At 57.3% G+C, this 23,303-nt stretch overlaps 1 protein-coding gene and 1 pseudogene across 1 annotated transcript; one reads left to right on the forward strand and one right to left on the reverse strand.

Annotated features, from left to right (window-relative positions):
• The first annotated feature begins 478 nt into the window (after positions 1-478).
• On the forward strand, positions 479-1,435 carry LOC138683130 (olfactory receptor 14A16-like). Its single transcript, XM_069774654.1, has one exon. The coding sequence runs from the start codon at positions 479-481 to the stop codon at positions 1,433-1,435; it is 957 nt and encodes a 318-aa protein (XP_069630755.1).
• Positions 1,436-11,717: 10,282 nt separating this feature from the next.
• On the reverse strand, positions 11,718-22,993 carry LOC138683131 (antigen WC1.1-like; annotated as a pseudogene).
• Positions 22,994-23,303: the final 310 nt, after the last annotated feature.

Raw genomic sequence — 23,303 nt, forward strand, 5'->3', positions numbered from 1 at the left:
TCCCAGAGTGCAGCAGAAATGCTGAAGGTTCCCGAGATCAAAGAAAGCTCCCCAGGGGTGATGTGGGCAGCTGTAAAAAACCCTAGAACTCTTAAACTGCTTTTACCCTGCTGGTTCCTTAGCACTGGGAGTGCAGATGCTGACAAGCCCTTCTGCATTAGGAGCGGTTTCAGCTGACAAAGTCACACACCAGACTGGCCCCTGCCCGCACCGATCCCATGAACCCACTGCTACAGAGCAGGGCTGGCTTTTCAAGAGCCCATGGGCAGAGGCCCTGCTCTTCATTGCATTCTGAGCCAGCACCAAGCAGGGCTGCAGCCACAGACCTGAAGGAAGGTCTCCTAGAAAACGAAAAGTGTCTGTGTGTGAGAGTGGGAGGGTCTATGGGAAATGGCTTTGATATTGCTCTGAGAATAATGCCCTGACTCTTCACTGTCTTTTTTCTACTTTGACAGCACCCCATTCCCAGAGGAAGAAAATGTCCAACAGCAGCTCCATCACCCAGTTCCTCCTCCTGGCATTTGCTAACACGCAGGAGCTGCAGCTCTTGCACTTCTGGCTCTTCCTGGGCATCTACCTGGCTGCCCTCCTGGGAAACGGCCTCATCATCACTGCCATAGCCTGTGACCACCACCTCCACACACCCATGTACTTCTTCCTCCTCAACCTCTCCCTCCTCGACTTGGGCTCCATCTCCACCACTGTCCCTAAAGCCATGGCCAACTCCCTCTGGAACAACAGGGCCATCTCCTACCCAGGATGTGCTGCCCAGGTCTTTCTGTTAGTCTTTTTGATCTCAGCAGAATATTTTCTTCTCACTGTCATGGCCTATGACCGCTACGTTGCCATCTGCAAACCCCTGCACTACGGGACACTCCTGGGCAGCAGAGCTTGTGTCCACATGGCAGCAGCTGCCTGGGGCTGTGGGTTTCTCAGTGCTGTGCTGCACACTGCCAGTACATTTTCACTACCCCTCTGCCAAGGCAATGCTGTGGACCAGTTCTTCTGTGAAATCCCCCAGATCCTCAAGCTCTCCTGCTCAGATGCCTACCTCAGGGAAGTTGGGGTACTTGGAGTTGGTGTCTGTTTAGACTTTGGCTGTTTTGTTTTCCTTGTGCTGTCCTATGGGCAGATCTTCAGGGCCGTGCTGAGGATCCCCTCTGAGCAGGGATGGCACAAAGTCTTTTCCATGTGCCTCCCTCACCTGGCTGTGGTCTCCTTGTTTATAAGCACTGGCAGTTTTGCCTACCTGAAGCCCCCCTCCATCTCCTCCCCATCCCTGGACCTGCTGGTAGCAGTTCTGTACTCGGTGGTGCCTCCAGCCATGAACCCCCTCATCTACAGCATGAGAAACCATGAGATCAAGGGTGCCCTGAGAAAACTAATGACTGGATGCTTTTTAGAAGGAGTAAACTGCCTCTTGTCTTCTGCGTAGTACTTATATCTCATTACAGACCCAACCTGTCTTTTGCTGGTCTTTTTATGGTGATTTTGGGTGTGGTTTTACTCCTTCTATTTTGCATTGTTTTACTTATCTGAATGCTTTCCACAAAGAAATGTCTTTATTCCTCCTGTTTCTAAATCACAGTCTATCCATCTTTTCTGTGCCCTGGAGGCTGTGCAAATGAGCTGTGCCCTTCTTTGTGTTTAAACAAAATAAAGGGCCCTGCAGTGTCTTTTTTTCTGAGATCCTTCCTCCGAGACCTTCTCTGTAGCTGCAGGGAGCAGTGCCTGTGTGCAGAGGGGAAGAAGAAAAGAGTCCCGGATCAGCAGCAGTGCCACAGAGCACCAGTGCTTGGTCTTTCCTGAGCTGCTCTCTTCCCACTTCCATGCTTTCCTTCTGAACCCTTGGGTTGGTGGACGGCCTGAGTGCTCTTCAAGCTTGGTTAGAGCCCTGCGGTGTGTCAGGCCTGTGACTGCAGGCAAGGACAGGCAATGGGCACTTGTGTGACAGAGCTGGCCTCCATAGCAGCACTTCCATCATACAAGGGGATCTCCTCAGGCCTTGTGCCACGGATGCCCCCCAGCCCTGGGGCTCAGCCCTCTCCACCCCCGAGGAGCTGCTGTGCCCTTCAGAGGGTCTGGGGCTGTGGGGTGAATGCCCAGAGCTCTGCCGCAGCCTGTGGTGGGCACTGCTGTGGGGCCATGCCAGACTGGGCTGCACTGGGGAGAGGGCAGGGGAGGTGGGAAGAGTTTAGGGGGAGCTGGGCTGGGCTGGAAAGTGCCCAGGAGAGAAAAAATATCTGTGTAGAGGTTGCAATGTGTGGCCATGCAGGGCAAGGACTGACACCAGGGGTTCGTGGTGCAGTGACGGGGCTTGTGGAAAACAGTGAAGACATGCAGGTACAGAGGAAAGGAGGAGGCCGGTCTGTTCCCCCAGTGCCATGGACAGACGCGGAAGGTGGCTCAGTGTCTTTGTCACCCCCAGCATCTCTCATTAGCCATTTTCAGCACTTGCTGGTCACCCCATATTTAAGGGTGAGATTTGCTGGGAGGCCACCTCCACCTTCCTCCTGGGCCAAGGGCTGCTTTTGGGGAACAGACAGCCCTGCCCAGCCTCGCTCCTTCCCCAGACCCTGGCAGACCCTGGAGCAGAGCTGTCTGCAAAGCTCCACATGGGTCAAGGCTGTGGCAGGGCAGGGGTCGGGTGCTGGGGAAGCTGCAAAAGTAGGAGTGTTGTGGGGGAACTGTGATCTGAAGGCTGCCATTGGGATCACAATGGGGGGAACTTTCCCCATCTATGACTGTCCCCTTTCCTGTGCTGTGCCTGCAGAGTGGGGCTGTGGGACCGTGTTTGGGCAGTGGGGCTGTGCCAGCACAAGGACAGGTGCCATGACGCAGCTGCCAGGAGGTGTCAGCAAGGACAGGTACAAAGCAGGAATTTCCTTATATTGCATTTGTTGTGGAGGCATGAGTGTAGGAAAAAAAAATTCACTTGGAGATGCTGGTGGCAAAGGAAGTCAAAAGCAAACAGAAGATCTTTGGTCACTTCTGAGAGACCAAGGCTGAACAAGGGCTGCTGCTGAATGGGGAGGGTGATTTAATAACAGCAGGCACAGCTGGGGCTGAAGGAATGAATGCCTGCTGTGCCTGAGTCTTTCCTGAAATGGTCTCCAGGCCCCTGTGCTCAGGGAAAGGCTTCAAGGAAGAGGAGAGCATGCATTGGCATGAAAGTCAGGAAATCCTGCAAGGACAGATGCCAGTTCCTGTCCCTGCAGGGGACTAACCCTGGCAATGGCAAGGGTGGTGTGTTGCTTAGCTGGAACGAGGCATTTTGGAAAGGTCTTGGTGGACAGCGAGATGGACAGGACAGAGCTGTGTGCCTTGGAAGCAAGGACAGGAGGACCCTGGGCTATAAGAACAGGATCACGGCCAGGTGACTGAGGGAAGGGATTATACCAAACACTGTGTCCAGATTTCAGATCCCAGTACAGGAAAGATGTCGGCAAGCTGGAGCCAGTTTAGCAAAGGGCCCCCGTAATGGTCCGAGGCAGGAACACTTTACCTGTGAGGAGAGGCTGAGGGAGCTGGGTTTGTCCAGCCTGGAGAAAGGAAGATCTTGGGTGAAACATGTAGCAGCATTGCAGTGTTCCCAGGAAGACTGAGTCAGGCTCGTGTCCATGGTACGAGACACAAGGACAAGAGGCAATGAGCTGAAAGAAGGGGGTTGGTGTACATATAGAGAAAAGCATTTCCAACATGAGGCTAGTCAAATGCTGGAAGCTGTTTCTCAGGAACTTTGTGCGGGCTTTATCCCAGAAAGTGACCACGGCGTCTTTGGATAAAGCCCTGAGTAATCTGGTCTGGCCCTGCTTTGAGCAGGAGATTGGCCGAGAAACTTCTGAGGTCCCTTTTTGCCTAAATGGTGCTGTCCTTCCTCCTCCTTCATCTTTTCAAATGAGGGAAATCTCTCAGGTTCTCCCTGACCACAGAAATAATTCGCATCAGGTGCAGAGCTGCTTCACAGTTGACACCAAACAACCTTGGCCATGTTGTTTGATTCTCTTTTTATTCCCCCCACCCAAGCTCTTCTCTTGTACTGTTGCAAAACCTGCCAAGAGGAACAGCCTACCCTCTTAATCCTTTCCACATTGGTCTTGCATTTCTTGTTTCGTATCCTATTCCTGAGATGGTTGCTGTGGTATTTTCAACTTTGGGTAGCAGCTTGGGTTAACTTTCCTCACAGCAGCTCCTACGGTGCTTTGCATTGGTGGCTGAAACAGTGTTAATAACACTGCCATGTTTTAGCTATTGCTAAGCAGTGCTTGCACAGTGTCAAGGCCTTCTCTGTTTCTCTCCATGCCCCCTCAACGAGTAGTTTGGATTGCTTGACACTAGAAGAGCAGGGGATGTCATTTAGCAAGGCCAAGCTTCTTGCTCTATATTGGTGTCTGTGTCCCTGTTTTTGGTAGCGGATGGGCAGCAGGAGCCCCTGGGAGAAGAGACAATGGGTTATCCCATGCCGGACACAGCCAAGTCCAACCAGCTCTGCAACAGACCTACTGCTGGCAAAAGCTAACCCATCAGCAAAGCCGGTGGCACCTCTGTGAAAGTGTATTTAAGAAAGGGCACAAATGCCAGAGTGGAACAGGAGTAAGGAAAAAAAAGAGTGTGAGGAAAATTCCTGCAAACAGCAAGGTCAGTGAAGAAGAGGGGGAGGAGGAACTCCATATGATGCAGAAGAGATTCCCCTGCAGCCTGTGGAGGATCAAATGCCAGAGAAGTTGGATATTTCCTGAAAGAACTGTAGCCTGTGGGAAGGATGCCACAGGAAAAGCATAAGGAGGGAGCAGCAGAGGTGACCTGTTAGGAACTGACTGTAGTCCCCATTCCCCCTTTTCCCACTCACAGGGAAAGGAGGTAGAGGAGTCAGCAATGAAGGAATGAAGCTGAGCCTGGGAAAAAAAAGGGGACAGGGGAGGTGCTGTTGTAGTATTTAACTTTTCTTCTCACTATCCAACTGCCCTGGGTGCAGCTGGGACAGAGTTAATTTTCACAGGAACCTGGGAGGGGGCACAGCCAGGACAGCTGACCTGAACTAGCCAAGGAGCTGTTCCATGCCATGCGACATCATGCTCTGTATATAAATGGGGAGTGGGCTGGGGGGGGGCTCTTGGCTTTCGGTGGGGGAAGTGGCGGAGCGTCGGGTTCCGGATGCTGAGCAGTTGCACTGTGCATCACTCATTCTGTATATCCTTTTATTAGTACCGTTGTTGTTGTAACGTCTCTTTTTGTGTTGTCCCAGTAAATTGTCCTTATCTCAACCCACGAGGTTCCAGGGTTTTTTTTCTTTTCTCCTTTCTGGTTCTTTTCCTCATCCCACCGGAGGGGAACAGGGAGGAGTGAGCGAGCAGCTGCGTGGTCCTTTGTTACCAGCTGGGCTGAAACCACAACAACAACCCTATTTGAACTGGTAATAAAATAAGTTCATTCTCCTCCTTTTGAGCCTGTTTTGCTCACGACTAATTGGGAAGTGATGTCCCTGATTTCATAACAAGCAATTCAGCATTTTTTTCCTTTTTTCTCCTTCTGTACTGTTGAGGAGGAGGAGTGAGAGAGCGGCTGGCTGGGCATCTAGCCCCTGGGCATCTGGCCGCCAGCTAAGGTCAACCTACCACACAGTCTCCCACAGTATTCTTATATCAATGCTAGGAAGCTACAGTCTTGATAGGTGGGCAAAGAGGTGAGTAAAAGACTGATTGGATGCATCAGGGTCTCTTCTGGGGCTTAATGATGCTATCAGTGTCCTGGAGGAGCTGACAGAGTTTTCAGATGACACAAACCTGAGGTGCGGACCAGTCTATACACCGGAGTGCTGCCTTCTGGACGAACCTCAACAAGTTGGCAGAGTGGGCCAAAAAGAACCTACTAGATTTCAGAGAGAAGAAACGCCAAGTCCTTCCCCTGGGGTGGCCTAACCCTGGGCAACAGCCCCCGGTAGGGTGCAGCTGAGCAGAAAAGGCCCTGGGGGTCATGGTGGACAACAAGCTGCCCAGGAGTCAGCAGTGAGCCCCTGCAGCCAAGAAGGCCAAGAGCAGCCTGCCTGTATGAAGAGAAGCATGGCCAGGAGATGAGGGGGAGGGATTCTCCCCCTCCATTCACTGCTTGCTAGACCACATGCACAGCACTGCACTGAGTTTGGGGCCTCCTGCCCCCAGTACAGGAAAGACATTGATCAACTGGAGCAAGTTCAGTGAAGGGGCACCAATACAGTCAGGTGTGTGGGGCTGTGCACAGGGCTGGAGAACTTTCCACCTGAGGAAAGGCTGAGGGAACACTGTTCAGTATGGAGATGAGAAGGCTTCAGGAAACCTCACAGGATCATTTCAGTACCTACCAGGCAGTTAAGAAAAGAAAGCCAGGCTCTTCCTCATGGTGCATGGTGGGAAAAGGAGAGGCAAGGGACAAAAGTTGAAAGAATGTTCAGGCGGGACATGAGGTCCATGAGGTCATAACCATAAGGTCACTTATGCACTGGAAGAGGTTGCCCTGAGAGGTTGTGCAGTCCCAGTCCTTGGAGGTTTTCAAGCCTTCTCTCCCCCTAAATATGGTCTCCAAACATTGAACAGAACACTCTTGCTCATGCAAGAAGGAAGCAAAAGCCTATGGCACTGGAAAAGCTCTGCCTCCCCTGGGCCCTCTCTTCCCTATGAGAGAGGTCTTCCACCAACCCCACCCTTCTTCCACCTCCAGCTTTGGCAGCTGCGTGTGTCTGGCCTTCCCACTTGCCTTCACCACGCACCTTTGTAACTGACGCCCGACGCATATCTTGGCACTCGCACTGTAAGTTGGCACCCACCCCACACCTGGAGTCTACCTGGCCATGGAGGCAGGGAGAGGCCAGGTCCCCTCTGCCCGGCGCTGGGCACAGCTTTTTCCTGGGAATGTCCCCAAGGAGCTCTCTTCATGTGTGTGTCAGCCTGTGGCCTGGCAGGGGTGGAACTGGGAGAAGGCCTGCTGGGGCAGGGCTGAAGTAGCTCAGCTGGGAGAGCGTTAGACTGAAGATCTAAAGGTCCCTGGTTCAACCCCGGGCTTCAGCACAGATTTTCTCCTGTAGATTTTTGCAGAGAGTGCCTGCCTGCCTGCCTTCTTCCAGCCTGCCCTGGCCCTCCTTGCTCCTTCACCTCTTGCCAGTGCACTGCCCCTGCACTGTAGCCTATGGCATTGGGCAAGACAATTGCCCCAGGTTTACCACCGTGACGCCATCCCTGCATATGGTCCAACTACCAACCTTTGAGTAAACAGCTGAACACATCACCCACCCTGCTGCAGAGACCCCAGCAGGGCTGTCCCAGGGCACTGTTTTGCTGTCAGGACAGTCCTCAGTGCTGAAGGAGTGGGAAGGTCCCTGAGCCCAGCCCACTCCCTCAGCCCCAGGCAGATGGAAGCTTGCTGTTCACCTCACCTCCAGGCATGCTGGGGGACAGAGGGTGCAGGGGGAGGCCCAGTGCCTGGAGGAGGGGGTGTAAGATTTCTGCCCCCAGGTCCTCTCCACCACATGCCCTGGGATGCCATAACAGCCTGAGGACACCTCACCCCAGGGAGGGCATTTCCCTCACCCTGTTGCACTGCTCCTGCTGTGGCGTTGGGGACGGATGTGTCACAGAGGGGTGTTGCGCTGGGTGGCAGAGGAGGCTCAGGGGTTTTCTCCTCTCCATCAGCCCACCCCAGAGTTGGCCACAGCATGAGAGAAGTGCCAGCAGCAAGAGCCTCCTCCCGTCCCATTGCCCTGCAGAGACGTTGAAGGGCAGCGCTCTGCAGTGCAGCCCTGTGCCAGGATCAGACCCCAGCAGAGAGGCAGGCCCGACTTCCCCCATCTCAGAAGGGTTCAAGTGCTGTTTTCTGCAGAGGGTCCCTGGGCACCCAGGGACAACAGGGCTGTGCTTGTCATAGACGCATCACGGGAGGAGAGTGTCTCTCCTGCTGGCAGGCATCAAGGGGATGGAGCTCAGTGGAAGAGCGCCTGCTTCGCATGTGGGAGGTCCTGGGCTCAATCCCGGGCATCTCCAGGGGTGGTGCTTTTGCCCTGACTGCCCAGCCTCAGGCATGTGTGGGCTGGAGCTCTGGCACTGCTCCTCTCCAGGCCCTGTGGGCCTGCCCTGCCCACCCAGGGCTTGGCTGTGAGGTGGGCAGGGCTGTGGGAGGGCTGTGTGCACTGCCTCTGCTGAGACCCCTCTTGGAGGAGAAGCAGGCAGCTGTGCTGGACCTGAGCCCAGGTCACTGCCCTGAATCCTAGACCCACCCCACCCACTACCCAGGGACAATGCTTGGCAGCAGAGTGTGCCTGTGAGGAGACCTCAGGGAGGGCATAGACAGCAGCAGCACGCTAAGGAATCCTTTCTGGCTGCACTGGGAGATGTGGTGTGAGGGTGCTGGCCCAGCCCAGGTGTCCTTTGGGACCAGAGCCACACTGCCCTGGTGGCTTTCCAGGGCTAAGGGTCTGAGATTCTCCTGTCTCCTCTCCAGGTGGAGATCCCATACCACATGGGAAGCATTCTGTACCAGCAGGTAAGGGTGTCTGGGCTGGATGAGCATGGGCAGGGCTGTGGGACTCCCAGCTGGAGTTTTCCCTCCACCATCCTTCCACCATTGCCACTGGCTTGAGCAGAGCCTCAGCTCAGGGAACCTGGATCTGCTGAGGTCAGGCATAGCCCTGCAGAGGTGGGACTGGTGGGGCTGGTGCTGTTGCCGAAAAACTTGGAATAAAGAACTTATCAACACCAATTTAGTGTAGATAAGCAGATACTTCTTTATTGACAGCTGGTTGCGCGGGTGAGTCCTCTCACGAACCACGCACCCCTGAACACCAAAATCATACACCTTCTATTGAACTTATTCATACATATTCATTAGATTTCTGAGAAATGTTATGCATATTCATTAGATTTCTGGGAAGTTATTAGCATATGTAAATGTCCTTTACGCAGGCTCAGTGAAGGTCTCTGGTGGTCTTCAGAAGCCCTCTGGTGGTCTTCCATAGTCTTCCTCACTTTGTCCGATAGTTGACCTCTCTTTCGTGATTATGCGCAGCTCGATTTTCGCCATCATGTATTAGATTTACATAAAAGTACATTCAATGTTAATTCTTGAATTTAACATTTCTAGTGATTGGCCCTCAGTCACACCACCTTATCAATAGTCTTATACTAAAACAACCATTGGCTAATCTCACTTAACTCTACTGGTTGGAATCCTTGATAATTAGATCGAGGCAGGAAGGGTAAGGGGTTTCCAAAGAGCAAACTGGTGTCCATAACGGTTTCCTTAGTTTCCTAAAACAAAACACTACAAACCAACAAATCTTTGTCAAAGTTTCTGTGGTTCACTGATTTCAGACAATACTTGAATTCTTAGAGTTACACATAGTACATTTTCTAAAGTTCCTAAGTTCCTATGACTACATTTCAAACTTAACACTCCCATACCTATGCTTCACAATTTTCTACTTCTTAATCAAACCAAACTCTTTTATATAATTAGATTTTAATTTATTTATCAAAATCTTTGCAACAGTGCCCACCTCTTGTTCCTGGGGTGTTTGGTGACTCCGTCAATACTCCATAACTACTGTGCTGGTAGGATCATGGAGTCACAGGTCTGTCCACAGCCATGCACAGGCAGGGAGGGCCAGGAGATGGTGCCTCGGCTGCTCCCTGGCAATAACACCCACAACCAAAATGGGGCATGAGACACGGACTTTCACTGCAGGGTGCCCAGCACCCTGGTGAGCCAAAACTCAGAGAAATAAGGCTGCTCTCCTATGGGCTTTAAACAGCCAAGCTCTGCCCAGCATGGGGGCCGCAGTGCTGAGACTTGGGGTCTCACTGTGACCCCCCCCTCAGGCAGGTCCTCGGGAGCCGCAGGAACAACCACAGATCTGGGCTACAGTGACAATCTTGCTTTGCTGCAGAGAATGGACCCAGCCTGCAGGGCCAGACTGTTCAGGACCCCAGATGCCATGAAAAACAGGTTCTTCCTGCTCAGGCGTGCTGCCCCCTCAAGCACACACAGGCCTGTGGCTCATCTCCCCAAGGAGGAAGAGGAAAATGCCTGCCAGGTGCCAGAGTAAGGGAGAAATCTTACCCCTGTGGGAGGGCAGAGCTGGCAGGGAGGTGGCACAGGACAGGCGCTAGGTTCCTCTCCCCAGTCCCCACTTGGAGCTCCTTGAGTCTGCATGTCGGCGTCCATACTGCCCATAGTCCCCACCATCCTGTGTTCGGAAGATAACACTCCCCCCTTCTTTACTTCACTTTTATACCTTACTTCGCCGAGATGCAGGGCTGGAGCTTGCCCCCATGGGAGTTTTCCAGGGGATGGAGGCTGTGCTTGCAGTGCCCATGTATGTCACCCATGACCGTGGGGGTCTCACCTTGGGAACGCTGCTCTCCCATGGGGTCTGCCAGCAGGAAGGCTCTGGGGTATGGGGCAGAGGGATGTGTGTGCCTGGGCTTCTCCCAGATCCCCCCAGGATCACCCCAGGGATGGAGGAGCTCCCAGCAGAGAATGGGGCAATGCTGAAGTGGGAGAGGATGTTGGTGACAGCCACCTCTTCTCCCCTCGGGCCAGATCCTGCTGCTTGCAGCAGTACTGAGCTCCACCAACTCCCCAAAGGGAACCCTGCCACAGACAGCCAATGCACCTTCCAACCCGCAGCAGAGGAGCCTTTTGGGGAAGTGCCAGAGGGGTGTGGAGACCCACCAGCAGGAGCAGGGAGGGAAGTTTGGGCACCAGGTCCTGCCCAGGTGTCAAACCCTTCTCCCCGCCTGGTTCCTGCATGAGAGGTTTCTCTGCCCATGGGCACTGGGGCAGGTGAAAGCCACAGCCAAGGGAGAGGAACCCTGGCTCAGCTCCCAGCAGTGCCTCTTTTAGGGGAGGGACACAAAATCTCCTCGGCCATGGAAAGGTGCCCATGTGAGAATCCTCCCAGATGAGCCCTTCTCCAGACCAGGGACTGGACCATGGCTTCTGGCTGCAGCACACATCTCTTGGGGATACTTTCTCCATCCTCCCAGCCCTCCAATAGTGCTGAGGGAAAGGTGCCCCCATCCCCCCTGCTCCCATCCCTCTTGTACCCGCACACAAGTACTGCCCTGACACAAATCCAAACTGACATCCCTGGTGAGGCAGCAGGAGGGCAGGGGGCTGGAGGAGAGCAGGAGGAGGGGGTCCCAGGGCTGCCGTGGGAAGCCTCTGCTCAGGAAGGAGGCAGCTCAGGGCCTTGACAAGAGTGCTCAGGGTCTGCGAGGGCCCAAGGCAGCAGGAGCAGCCCATGGAGACTGGGGTCCTGGCAGAGCATGAGGAGAGGGAATCCCAGCCCCGTGTGTCCCAGAAAGCGGCTCTACACCCTGTGCTGGGGCAGTGGGGAGCAGAGCTGCCTCCTAACCATGGTGGGAGGTAATCCGTGGGCCATCTTCCCCCCTGGGGCTGGCTGGGGTTTTCAGGGCACTGCGGCCACCTCAGGGCTTACCCTGACACGGCAGCTCTGTCATAGCCTCTGCACTGTGGGACCAGCATGGCCCAGGCCCTGCCTGAGGCAAAGAGCAGCTGGGAAACCCTAGGGCGAGGAAATGGGTGCTCGCACTGGGGTGCATCACGGGACCTATCAGAGAGCCATTTGGACTAGAAACTGCCTGTGGCCAGCAGGATGGAAATGTCTCTGTCAGCAGGATTATTCCCCAGGGACCATGGGCTCTCGCTGCTCCACAGCCTGACCCCAAGCCTGCTGTCCCTGAGACATGCCCGTTTCCCCACCTCCATGACTTTGTTCTCTGCTCCTCCTCATCAGCCTCAGGAAGATGCCCTGACACTTGGGCAGGCAAGCACCAGCTCCAGGTCAAAGCCCCCAGAGACTTTTATTAGGAACAAAGATGATGCACAGCATAAAAACGGGAATAAAAATAGGGGAAACTCCAGGCGGTTTCTGTTGCCCATGAGACAAGCAACATGGTTCCCAGGTGCTCACGGCTCTCCCAGCTCCACAGACCTCTTCTCCCTCCTGGCTGCACGCAGCTGCACAGCAGGGATGGGCTCTCATGGCCTGGGGCTCTGGGACTGTTGTGCACAGAGCTCCGGTGTCACAGCCGTTGTGTCCTCAGGGGGATGTGCCAGAGACACCTCTTCAGCATCATCATAGCCCATGCTCCCCAGGGACAGGGGCCACGTGTCTCCTTCAGCTCCAGGCACCCCAGCACTTGTCCAGGAGCGCAGGCTGGCCCCTGCAAGCAGCAAGGCAGGACAATGCAGTTCGGCCCATGGGGTCTGTACAGCATCTTCCTCCCTGCTCCTCACCACATTCAGCTCCTTCTCCTACCCCTAGTCCCTCCAAGGAAAACGCCTGGGACAGGTTCCCCCTTCCCAGGAGGCTGGGGTCTCAGGACAGCAGTGACTTGGGTGGCCCCAGGGTTGGCACCCCAGGAACCAGCAGTGCTAAATTTCCCTCTCACCTCCGGGTGCATCCCTGGGCTCTGCTCCCTCCTCTGGCTCCCTGGGCATTTCCCTCTCTCCCTGCCCAGGGGCAACATCCTCCACGGGATCAGAAACCTCCCTGGCATCATCATAACCATCTGCTGGGTCACCTCCAGGTGGGACAAGAACATCTGAAAAGAGAGGGGAGCTGGTGACAGTGAGAAGATACATCCTGCAGAGCAGAGCGAAGATGCGCAGGGACACAGGGCTGAGACACGGGTATTGGCAGCACCACAGGAGACCCCCATGTCCTCCCCATCTCCAGCGGTGACACTGAGAGACACCTCTGCCCATCACAGGTCTTCAGGGAGATCAACTCCTTCTTGCCTCTGTTACCTGGTGCTGATCCCAGACCATCCTCCTCCTCGCTGACCCCAGGGTAGGGCTGCAGCTGGGTCAGGGACTCCTCTGAATAGGAGCCTGCAGAGATGCACAGTGGCTATTATGAAGTGAGCCCCACTGACCTGCATCGTGGTCAGTGCTGCTGGGGAAGGGGGACCCACAGAGCTGGGGCTGCATGGGGAGGAGGGCTGGGAAATCACCCTGCCTCCCTGGGGCAAACCCTGTCTCAAAGGTGCTCCCAGAGCTGCCCTAGGACAGCCCCTTCCCTCACTCCATGGGTGTCCTTGGGGTGCAGGGGCAGGAAGAGAGGGGCTGTCCAGCTGGGACAGGCAAAGCTGTTTGTTTGGGAGAAAGCTCCCCTTCCAGGCCCAGGACCTGGATGGTCTTCCCACAGACCACGTGGCCCCAGGGGGGCCGTGGGCTGGGGGGCTTCAGGGAATCAGCCCAGGGTTGGGGCCAGGGGAAAGGGTCCTGCAGATGTGCCTCCAGGGAGGACCCACACCCACCTGAGCGACCAAACCTCGCCTGCTTCTCCCACGCTGGGCTGTAACCAATCTCCTCATACAGGCCCTCAGGGAAGGGCTCCTGAGCACTCCTGGAGCCTGGGGACAGAGGTAGGGCTGGCAGAGGGACAGGCAGAGGGGCAATGGGATCACACTGCGCTGCCCCAAACCTGTTTCTTGGGCCAGCCCAGGACTGGCCCGATGGCACAGCCCCACTGCACTGTCCAGGCACAGCTGCCACATCCCCAGTGAGGGCAACGTCACCGTGGAGATTATCTGGGGCAGCGTCACCCTCACATCATCCCATCGGAGACAGCGCTCATGCCCCTCTGGCCCCAGGGTCATGCACCCCTTGTCTGACCCTGGAGCAGCTCCCATGTTTCTTCCACTTGGAGCTTTCCCCTATCTGCCCCATGGGTCTAGAGTATTCAGGGGGTGGGCAGGGCTGGGCAGAGGGGACAGCCTGCGGGCCTGACACCACGGGGATGGACCGTTCTGCCCTGCACTCCTCCCATCATCTCCCTTGTCCCAGAGTCTCCCCCCAGCACTACCCAGAGCATTGCCAGCCTTGGCCATCTCCCTTCTGCTCACATTTCCCCCAGACCGGCTCTTCCATTTCTTTCCTTGCCCCATCGCTACCTCCCCCCACCTCTGGGCTCTCTCCACCCCTTGCTGCTGGTGCCCCACAGCCTAGCACTCAATGGGGTGGTGCATGGGACAGGTGGCAGCACACAGTCTCACCCCCCAGCTCTGCCTGTGCCCCTCACTGACACCCCGCAGCCCTTCCAGGAGGTATCTCCCCCTGGGACCGCTGTGGAAAGACCAACCTCTGCGCCCAGCCCTGGTGCTTAGTGCTTGCCCAGCCAGGAGGGCCAGGAGCAGGCAGAGAAGGGCCCCCAGGATGATGCAGATGATGACGGGCACCGAGACTCTCCCGCTGCCACTCAGACGGCCCCGGGGGGAATCTGTGTGGGCAAGAATATGGAACGGCCAGCACCAGGCCTGGGTGAGGTGGGAAAAGAACCATTCATGACCCCCATCACACAAGGCAGCAGGGGGTGGAGGGCCCCAGGGATGAGCGATGGAGAAGCTTCTACCCCGATGAGTAAATTACAACCTTCCCTACCCCCCTCACCACCAGACCAGTGCCTTCTCCTGGGAGTTTCACACCCCAGCAAGGAGCCCCTTCCACCCAGCTGGGGGTCACAGTCTAGCCCTGGGGATACCCAGCCCCAGGGGCAAGACAAGTTACCTGCTCGGGCTGGGACTGCTGCTGTCGTGGGTGTAGCTGCAGAGGAGGAAAAGGAGAGTTGGGCTGAGAGGGTGGGTGTGCGGGTAGCGGGGAGCCTCCCCCAACACACCATGTGTGTGTCTGTGGATGTCCCTGACACATCCCACCCAAATTGCCTCTCCTGTGGTGCTAGAAAGAGAGGCCGGGATAGGGCTCAGTGCCTCTGCTGCGGGTGGCAGGCAGGATGGCACAGGCAGCCCAGGGGATAACCCTGGGGCTGCAGGGCCCCACAGGCAATGGCCAGAAGACGTCCAGTTCCACCGAGGCTGCTCCCCACTTGACACCAGGCTCCTGCACTCCGCAGAAATGTTCTTGCTCTTGGGAGGTTACGGGCCATGCCAGGACCAAGGGGGCAAACGGCCTTCCCCCTGAGCAAGGGGTCCCAGCCCTGCCACTCACCTGAGCAGTTTACACCAGCATCTTCCTTGTGCCGGCAAGCACCGCCATCCCCAGGCCGGGCCCAGCAGTCCTGCAGAGACAGCTCTGTCCCACGGCACTCCACCTGCTCCAGCCAGATGGGGCCCGTCCCCATCCCAAACGCAGCCTCATGCAGGGCAGACACCGCGGGGCCACAGCCCAGCTGCCTGCACGCCACCTCGGCATCCTGCATGTCCCAGGAGTCGTCGCACACCGTCCCCCAAGAGCCACGGTGCCAGACCTCCACTCTGCCCGAGCACCTGTCCTCACCTCCCACGGCACGAATCTTCTCCCTGTCTGGAGAAGGCAAAGACCTCCCATGGCACGGAGACAGCAGGCAGAGCCCTGCCAGACAAGAAGCATCCACAGACGAGCAGCTCCCTACCTGTGCACGTCGTGGAGTTGGGGCACGGGGCCAGCGGGATCGAGGGCATTTCTGGGCGTCTCCCTGAAGAAGGAAACACTGTGGTGAAAGGGCTGGTTTGGGAGATCGTGCAGAAGAGAGCAGGGCTGAGCTCTGCTTGTGTCTCCCTCTGCCATCTCAATCACCGCAGCAACTGAACCCTGGTCTTTGAGGGGACATGCACAGGACTGTGGGGGGACCCCGACTGCTCAGCCCCGAAAGGTCCCTGTTTAACAAAGCAGCAGGAGCCTGTCTGTGGAGGGGAGGCTCTCCTGAACCCTGTCTGGTGTCTTCTGAGACCTCACCTGGAGATGCCTCTGCCTCCCCCAGGCGCTGCTGGCAACCTGGGTGGCAACTGCTGCTGGACGTGTGTGGCTGTGATCGCTTTTCTGCCACCAGCAGCAGAAGGGTCTGACATGGAAAGGGAAAGCCCCTCCGAGCTCTTTCTCTACGTTTGGCCATACCCAGCAGGGAACTGGAGCTGGGGTGGCACTGGGGTGCCCGGGTGGTTCAGAGTTACCATTGCAGGTGATGTGGGTCTCCTCTTGTGGGTCTTCACATGACCGTGGGTTCCAGGGAGCAGAGGGACACTGCCAGAAGGAGCTGGTTTTCTCCCCACACTGCACGTAATCCAGCCACGTAGGGCCAGACACCCTTCCGTAAGGCAGCTGTGTTTCCAGGGATCCTCCATCCCCGCAGCCCAGCTCTTTGCATGCCAGAGACACCGTGTGGAGAGTCATTGAGTTGGAGCAAATGCTGCCCCATGTCCCGTTGTAGAAAACCTGCAGGCGCCCGGAGCAGCCATCACTGTTCTCCAGCCTCAGGGCCACGAACTCTGGAAAGAAAGGCACCAAGGTGGAACAGGCTGGTCTGGGGCTGTGGGAGCCAGGACACCTCTGCACCCCCCAGGCCCTTAGCCGGGCAGCGCCAGGGCCAGCACGTCCCCCTTGCACCCAAGGGCAGAGAGAAGTCCCTGATGGACAGACACCCCTGCCCTTCCTGCTAACCCTTAGGGATGGCTGAGCTCCCCAGGGACCCGCAGTGGGACTGAGGGTACCCGTGCATGGGTGTCCACAGGACATGCTCGGCCAGGAGCTCAGAGGCAGCCAGGGACAGCCTTGGCCATGCCCGTCTCTCCTTGTGTCCTGGCCTCCCCAGGAACCAGGCTCCCACTACAGCTCCCACCACAGACCTGAGCAGATGACTCCCGCATCCTCTTTGTGCCCGCAGTCGTGCTGCCCCCAGGGCCTGGCAGGGCAGTCCCAGAGAGCAGCTTCGGAGCCAGAGCAGTTGACGCCATCCAGCCAGATCTGCCCGGAGCCTGCCCCAAACTGAGCGGAGCCGGCTGCCTCCACTGCCCCTCCACAGCCCAGCTGGTGGCAAACGACGGCGGCATCAGACAGGTCCCAGCCATCGTCACAGACAGTCCCCCAGATGCCCTGGTAGTAGATCTCCACTCTCCCAGCACAACGCCCGGCCCCGTTCACCAGCCGGACCCTCCGGCTCCCTGTAGTGGGCAGAAACCCCAGTTGCTGTCAGGGGCCGGCTGCTCACCCACCCCATCACCTGGGGGGCCCGTGCAGCACCACTCACCCCAGCAAATGACTCCCACATCCTCTGCAACCCCTGCCGCCGGTGCACTCTTGGGCAGGGAGGTGTTGCAGAGGGCCAGGTTGGCCTCGTGCCCTGCGCACCGGACCCCTCGCAGCCCCACGGGACCCGTCCCTCGCTCAGGCTTTGGGGGGTTGTTGGCTGTCCCTGCCTCTCCGCACCACAGCTGCCGGCACACCACGCTGGCCTCCTGCACGTCCCACTGGTTGTCCAGGACTCTGCCCCATGTCCCGTTCTGGAAGATCTCCACTCGTCCGTCACATCGGCTCCCTCCACCCACCAGCCGCAGGGATGCAAAGCCAGCTGAGCCTGGGGAGAGCAGAGATGCCACAGCCATTGGTGGCACTGGGGAGCATGGCATCCTTCAGGGAGCAGGGCGAGGGGGGATTTTCTGATCACACACAACAAGATCGAGCCTTTTGCTGATGAGAAGCAAGAGCAAAACCCGGGCCCTCTCTGCAGCTCACACCCAGGTCTGATGCTGTTGGGGGCACCCAGGCACCTGCTGCCTGGGTGGTGGGATGAGGCTCTGCAGAGCTCTCTCTGGGGATGGGATGCAGTTGTCTGCAGCCAGAGAGGTGGAGCACAGCCCTGCAGCCCTGTCCTGGGCTTGTCCCACAGTAGGAGAATGGAGGAGCCCAGGCCTGGTGGTGGTGCTGGGACCTGAGCCACTGACCTGGGGGCAGATGCCTGCCTCCGTTCAGCCCTCAGCTCTCCCAAAGTAGAACGGTCACTCTGAGCAGGCAAAGCCCTCCAGATGGCTCCTGGGGAAGCCAGGGTTTCTCCAAGGAGAAATTCAGCCTTGCACTGCCATGGGATCCCTGCTTTGGGTGGCCACATCACACACAAAGGGCAAATGGAGTTAATGCAGCATTTTTCCAGCACTCACCTGAGCAAACGACAGCAGCGTTGTTCCCGTGGGAGCATGGTGACGCCCCCAGGGTGATCACTGGGCACTGTCCCAGGTGGGCTTCTGTCCCGTCACAGTGGAATGAGTCTCTCCAGACGGGGCCAGTCCCTCTCCCAAAATGCTCTCCTCCAGGAATGGACTCAGCAAACCCACAGTTGAGTTGACGACAGAGAACGTGGGCATCCGAGAGATCCCAGTGGGAGGCACAGAGGGTCCCCCAGGTCCCCGACACCTGGGCCTCTACCCTCCCTGCACACGCTGTGCTGCCGTTCACCAGCCTGAATCCTGTGTATTGTGGGGACAGAGGAGGAGGAGAGAGGGTGGATTGGTGCTCGTGTACCCTCAGTAGCTGGCGGAGAGGCCAGAGGAACAGCATGCCTTTCTTCTCCTGCTGCACTATTTTCATGCTGCAGACAATCCCATCATCCCTCCTGTCCTCACACTTGGCCCAGCACAGTCCTTGCTCTGTTCCCCAACCCCTGGCACAGCCCTGGTGTTCAACACCTCCCTGAGTCCTTACGTGTGCAGGTGACAACAGCGCTGTTCGCGTGGGTGCAGGGCTGGTCCCTGGAGGACCCTCTGCGGCAGGAGGTGAGGCGGGATTCATTCCCCACACACTGCAGCTCTCCATCCCAGATGGGACTGACCCCTTCTCCAAAGTGAGCTGGCCCAGCGACAGGCAGGGCCACGCCGCACTGCAACTCCCTGCAGACCACATCAGCAGCTTTGGGACTAAAATGTGAATCACAAACAGTTTTCCACTGGTCCCCGTCACGGATCTCCACTCGTCCTGAGCAGTGGCTCTTCCCTTCCACCAGCCGGACAAATCCTGGAAAAAAACATAACAACTGGGAGTTCCCAGAGCCCTCTGGCAGTTAAATGCCCACGTCCTGCATCATCCTCAAGCAAGCTGTGACCAAACTGTGCATTGCACATTCCAGAGGAAGTTGTTGGGGGGGTGTTGGTGGCACAGGCACATCCAGACCCCCACGCACCCCACCTCTACACCATCAGAGCACTTGAGGGTGCATGTCTGTCACAGACTCACAGCCACAGGTACTGCTCAGACAAACTGCTGCACACAAGGTCCCCTGAGCAGCCTGGCATGGTCCCTCCAGCACTGCCATAGTGTGAGCAGTTTGGATCCGGGAGAACTGGCCCAGATGATAATGACTGCTGCAGCCTGCTCAGCCCCTGCAGAGCTTGGGGCCAGGCAGGACCATCACCCGGATGAAACCAGAAGCACCCTCTGATCCCAGGGCTGTTCCTGGGGTGTTGGAAGGTTCCTTTTAGGTGGAAGATGTCACAGAGCGCAGAAATGGTGCAGCTGCTATCATGCCTGGTGCCTGTGAAGATCCCTTTGACGTCTGCTCGGGGGGAGGGTGTCCTCAGCCAGGGACACAGTGCTCTGCCTGGAGGTGTCCACAACCCAGATGGATGGCCGGACAGAGGGGCAGGAGACTCCCACTGGGCCCATGCCAGCTCTCAGAGAACAGCAGGCACAGAGGAGGGTCAGTAACTGCTGCCAAAGACCCTGTGTCATGGGGCAGTGTGGGGAACCATGGGCAGGCAGGAGGGCTTGGGCAGTGGGTCAGTGCTGCCTACGTGGGGCTGTGCCCCCACAGGGCTGTCACAGCCCCAGGGATATATCCCAGTGCCAGCCTGTGACTGTGGTGATGCAGGAGGGAGCAGCCAGGGTCAAGCATCTGCCAGGCCCTGAGGACTCACAATGCTGGTCCACACAGCCAAGCCCTGGGCACAGGCAACAAAGGGTTTTGTGGCCACCCTGCTCCATTTCCCAGGGCCCAGAACTCATCCTCTCTGAAAAGACCATTTGATTCAGGTGAGGTAGTCATGTCTGTGAAGGGGAATGACCCAGGAGAATCAGCCATCTCATGCCGTTCCTCCAAGACGTGGAGTGCTGAGCAAGTGCCCCCGAGTGTTTCCAGCACAGGGACCCTCAGCATTGCTGGCTGCAAACTGGCAGAATGGGTGGAGATCGATGAAGCCCAATGGACACCCCGGGGAAGGGATGGAGGATTCATCTGCAGCCCAAGACACTGACTGAGGGTGACTGAGACACTCTGGCAAGGTCAGATCACCCTGGGGTAGGATCCCTCTGGGCCTTCCCCACGGACTGGGGACATCAGCAATGACAGTCCCAGCTTGGCATTTAGACAAGTATCACCAGGCCCTGCTCTAGTGTCCACTTGTTGCTCCCTAAGGGCACAGCCACAGTCCCTTCCCCCATCCCAGACCCAGAGGTTGCAGCACGCTGTCCCCTTACCTGAACAGATCACTCCAGCATCCTCACTGTGGTCACAGTTATGTTCACCCCATCCTCTGCGTCTGCAGTCAGACAGGGCAGACTCGGTGCCTTTACAGCCAACATCATCCATCCAAATGGGGCCAGATCCTGCCCCAAAGTGTCCATACTGAGGAGCTCCAAGAGCAGACCCACAGCCCAGCTGCTTACAAACCACTGCCGCATTGTCCATGCTCCAGCCGTCATCACATACGGTCCCCCACTCGCCATTGTGTTTCACCTCCACTCTCCCAGCACAACGACTGCCGCCATCCACCAGCCTCACCTCCACAGCCCCTTCAAACACCAGCATGGGATGGGTCAGGAGAGTGCCAAGCCCCATCACTGCAGGTTTGGGGGAACCCCCTACCTGGGCCAAATCACAGGTACTGGAGTAAGGGCCCTCTCTCCCTCTCTCCTCCAGGCTGTCCCCAGACCAGTGGAGGGGTCCCTTCTATCCCCATGGGCTGCACAAGGCTGTGGATGCCCAGTTCCAGCCCAGCTGCGTCACTCGCCATCCCGCTGCAGAAGGCAGCTCTTCCCACCCCAACAGCCACCTGCCCCCCACCCACACCCACCCACGCACTGCCCAGCGCTGCACTGGACACCCTCTACTCCCCAGCCCGGCACCCCCTCAACAGGTCCTTGTACCCGGGCCTGCAGCTTCCAGCACCAGCCTGCACCTGCCCCAGCACCATCCAAACCCACCCCCAACCCCAGGGCTTTTCACATTCCCAGGGAGCACTGAGATGATTCTGAGGATCCCCCAACCCGCGTCCCCTCCTCACCCCTGGTGTCAGCCCAGTCCCAGGAAGGATGTCTCTCTACTGTAGATGCCCCGGTCCCCTTCTGTCTGTGGGGTCCAAACCTCTCTCATGGGGTCTGGGGGCCCCTGGACCAAGGGGGCAGTGAGCAGCACACAAACCCTCCGAGGTACCCTAGAGCTTGGCAGTGCCTTGGGCATCACTAGGTGCTGCCATCACCAGCTAGGCCACCACCAGCTCCAGAGGTACAGTGCTGGGGAACAGGGGATCCCAAAGGGGTACCCCAGGACAGGGTGTCTATGAATCCAGCCAGGCACAGGCTGCCATGAACATTGGATCCCTGGTAAAAGAGATATTCTCGCCCACCCACCCAGATGGGCACAGGGAAAGGCACAGAGTCCATGGACCTGAGCACCTTCTGCCCCTCATCTCAGTAGCACCTGCAAAGAAATCTCATTCCCAGAAAAATCCCAATGACCACACTGGTACCTGCTGGCCCTGGGCTGTGGGACAAGGGAGTCAGCACTTACCCTTGCACAGCTGTACCCAGAGGAGCAGCCACAGCACCTGTGGGAACACCAGTCCCTCTGTCCCCATCCTGAGCCTCCTGCTCTGATGGCGCAGCCCTGCTGCACCCCACTCCCTGTCACGGCTCCTGGGAACTCATGGGGACAATGACGACGGGAGGGCAATATATCTCTGCAGATGCCAGCCCAACTACAGGAGGAGCCAATCAAAGCAGCAGCACCTTTTTAGACATTATCGGGAGCCATCTCCCCTCCGACACAGCCCAGCCCTCCAATGAAATTCTCCAGCGCCATTCATAACCATATATGAGAGATGGCTCCGCTACAGGTGTCACGTCACTGGGGTGGGGGGCCGACACAAGACAGGGCCAGTTGTGGGGGGGGGACAGGTTTTTTCACCCCCTGAACTGTGCCATGTGGACTGGGAGCACCTGAGCATCTCCTATTCCGGGCACATTCAAGAGACCCAGGTGCCATGGGGATCAGCCACCCCTGTGCCATGGGAATCACAGGGCTGAGACTGCACCGGGGGCTGTGTCAGGAAGGGAAGGAAACAGCCCCTGCCCCTGCTTCAGACCCTGCTCTGCTGGGAGCAGCAGCTGGGAAAGGGCCTTGGCCAGGGGAAGAGCTCCATTCCACGAGTGCCGGCTCGTTTGTCCCTCCCCAGAGAGCCCCATGGTGGGTCCCTCGCAGAAGCCGGAGACAGAGCGGGGACATGTCCCTGCCCAGCAGCAGACATGCAGCCCAGAGGCTCAAATGTGTCCCTGACTCTCGGCATGTCACCGAGGGGCCGTTATTCCCCGCGGGTGGCTCGGGAGCTGCAGCCTGCAGGTGCACAAACCACAGCCCACGTGACCTCGCAGAGCTCCCCACGCTCTGGAGGAAGTCTGTGGTTTCCTCCTGGTGCCGTGCCCAGGCACATCCCTGCGGTGCCCCCGAGCCACCCCTACCCCGACTGCTCCAGCCAGGGCTGCAGGGGCAGCTCCTTCGGCCTCGCAGACACGGGGCTGGGCGGATCCCGTCCCTCATGATGCCCCTCTGATGCACGCGGCCACTCTGCTCCGAGCCCCATGGCCATGGGGTGCCATTGGGGATGTGACCTCACACCCTCCCACGGCCATCGCTGTGCACTCACAAGTTACACTGTCACACGTGTGTGTGTGCGCGCTGTGTATGGGCTTCCACTGACGATGGTTCTTCCAAAAAGCCGCATTTCAGTGGGGCCTAAATATTATTTCGATGATGTCAGAAGCACCCACACAAGCCATATGCCAGCTCTTTGCCTAAAAGCTACTCCGGCACCGGTGAAATCCCAAGCTCTTACACAAGCCATGTGCCTGGTCCTGGTCCAGCCGCCACTCAGCCACAGGTGATGTCATAGCATCTACGACTGCCACGTACCTCTTCCTGGCTTATCAGGTATTCAGGCACCGCTGACATCACAAAGACATTCATGAGCCATGTGCCAGCTCCTGGCCTATCATCTGCTCAGGCACCAGTAGCCTCACAAGCACCTACACAATCTATAAGCCTGCTCTTGGCCTATTAGCTACTCAGGCATGAGTGACCTTATAAGAACCTGTACAAGCCATGGGCCTTCTCCCGGCCTGTGAAGTATTCAGGCACTATGATCTCCCAAATGCCCTACACAAGCTTTTGGCCTTCACCTGGCCTATCAGCTACTCGGGATTCAGTGACCTCACAGCCACCCGCACAAACCACATAGAATCATTTAGGTTGGAAGAGACCTTCAAGATCATCGAGT

The sequence above is a fragment of the Haliaeetus albicilla genome, chromosome 31, assembly GCF_947461875.1.
Source record: "Haliaeetus albicilla chromosome 31, bHalAlb1.1, whole genome shotgun sequence".
Taxonomy (NCBI): Eukaryota; Metazoa; Chordata; class Aves; order Accipitriformes; family Accipitridae; genus Haliaeetus; species Haliaeetus albicilla.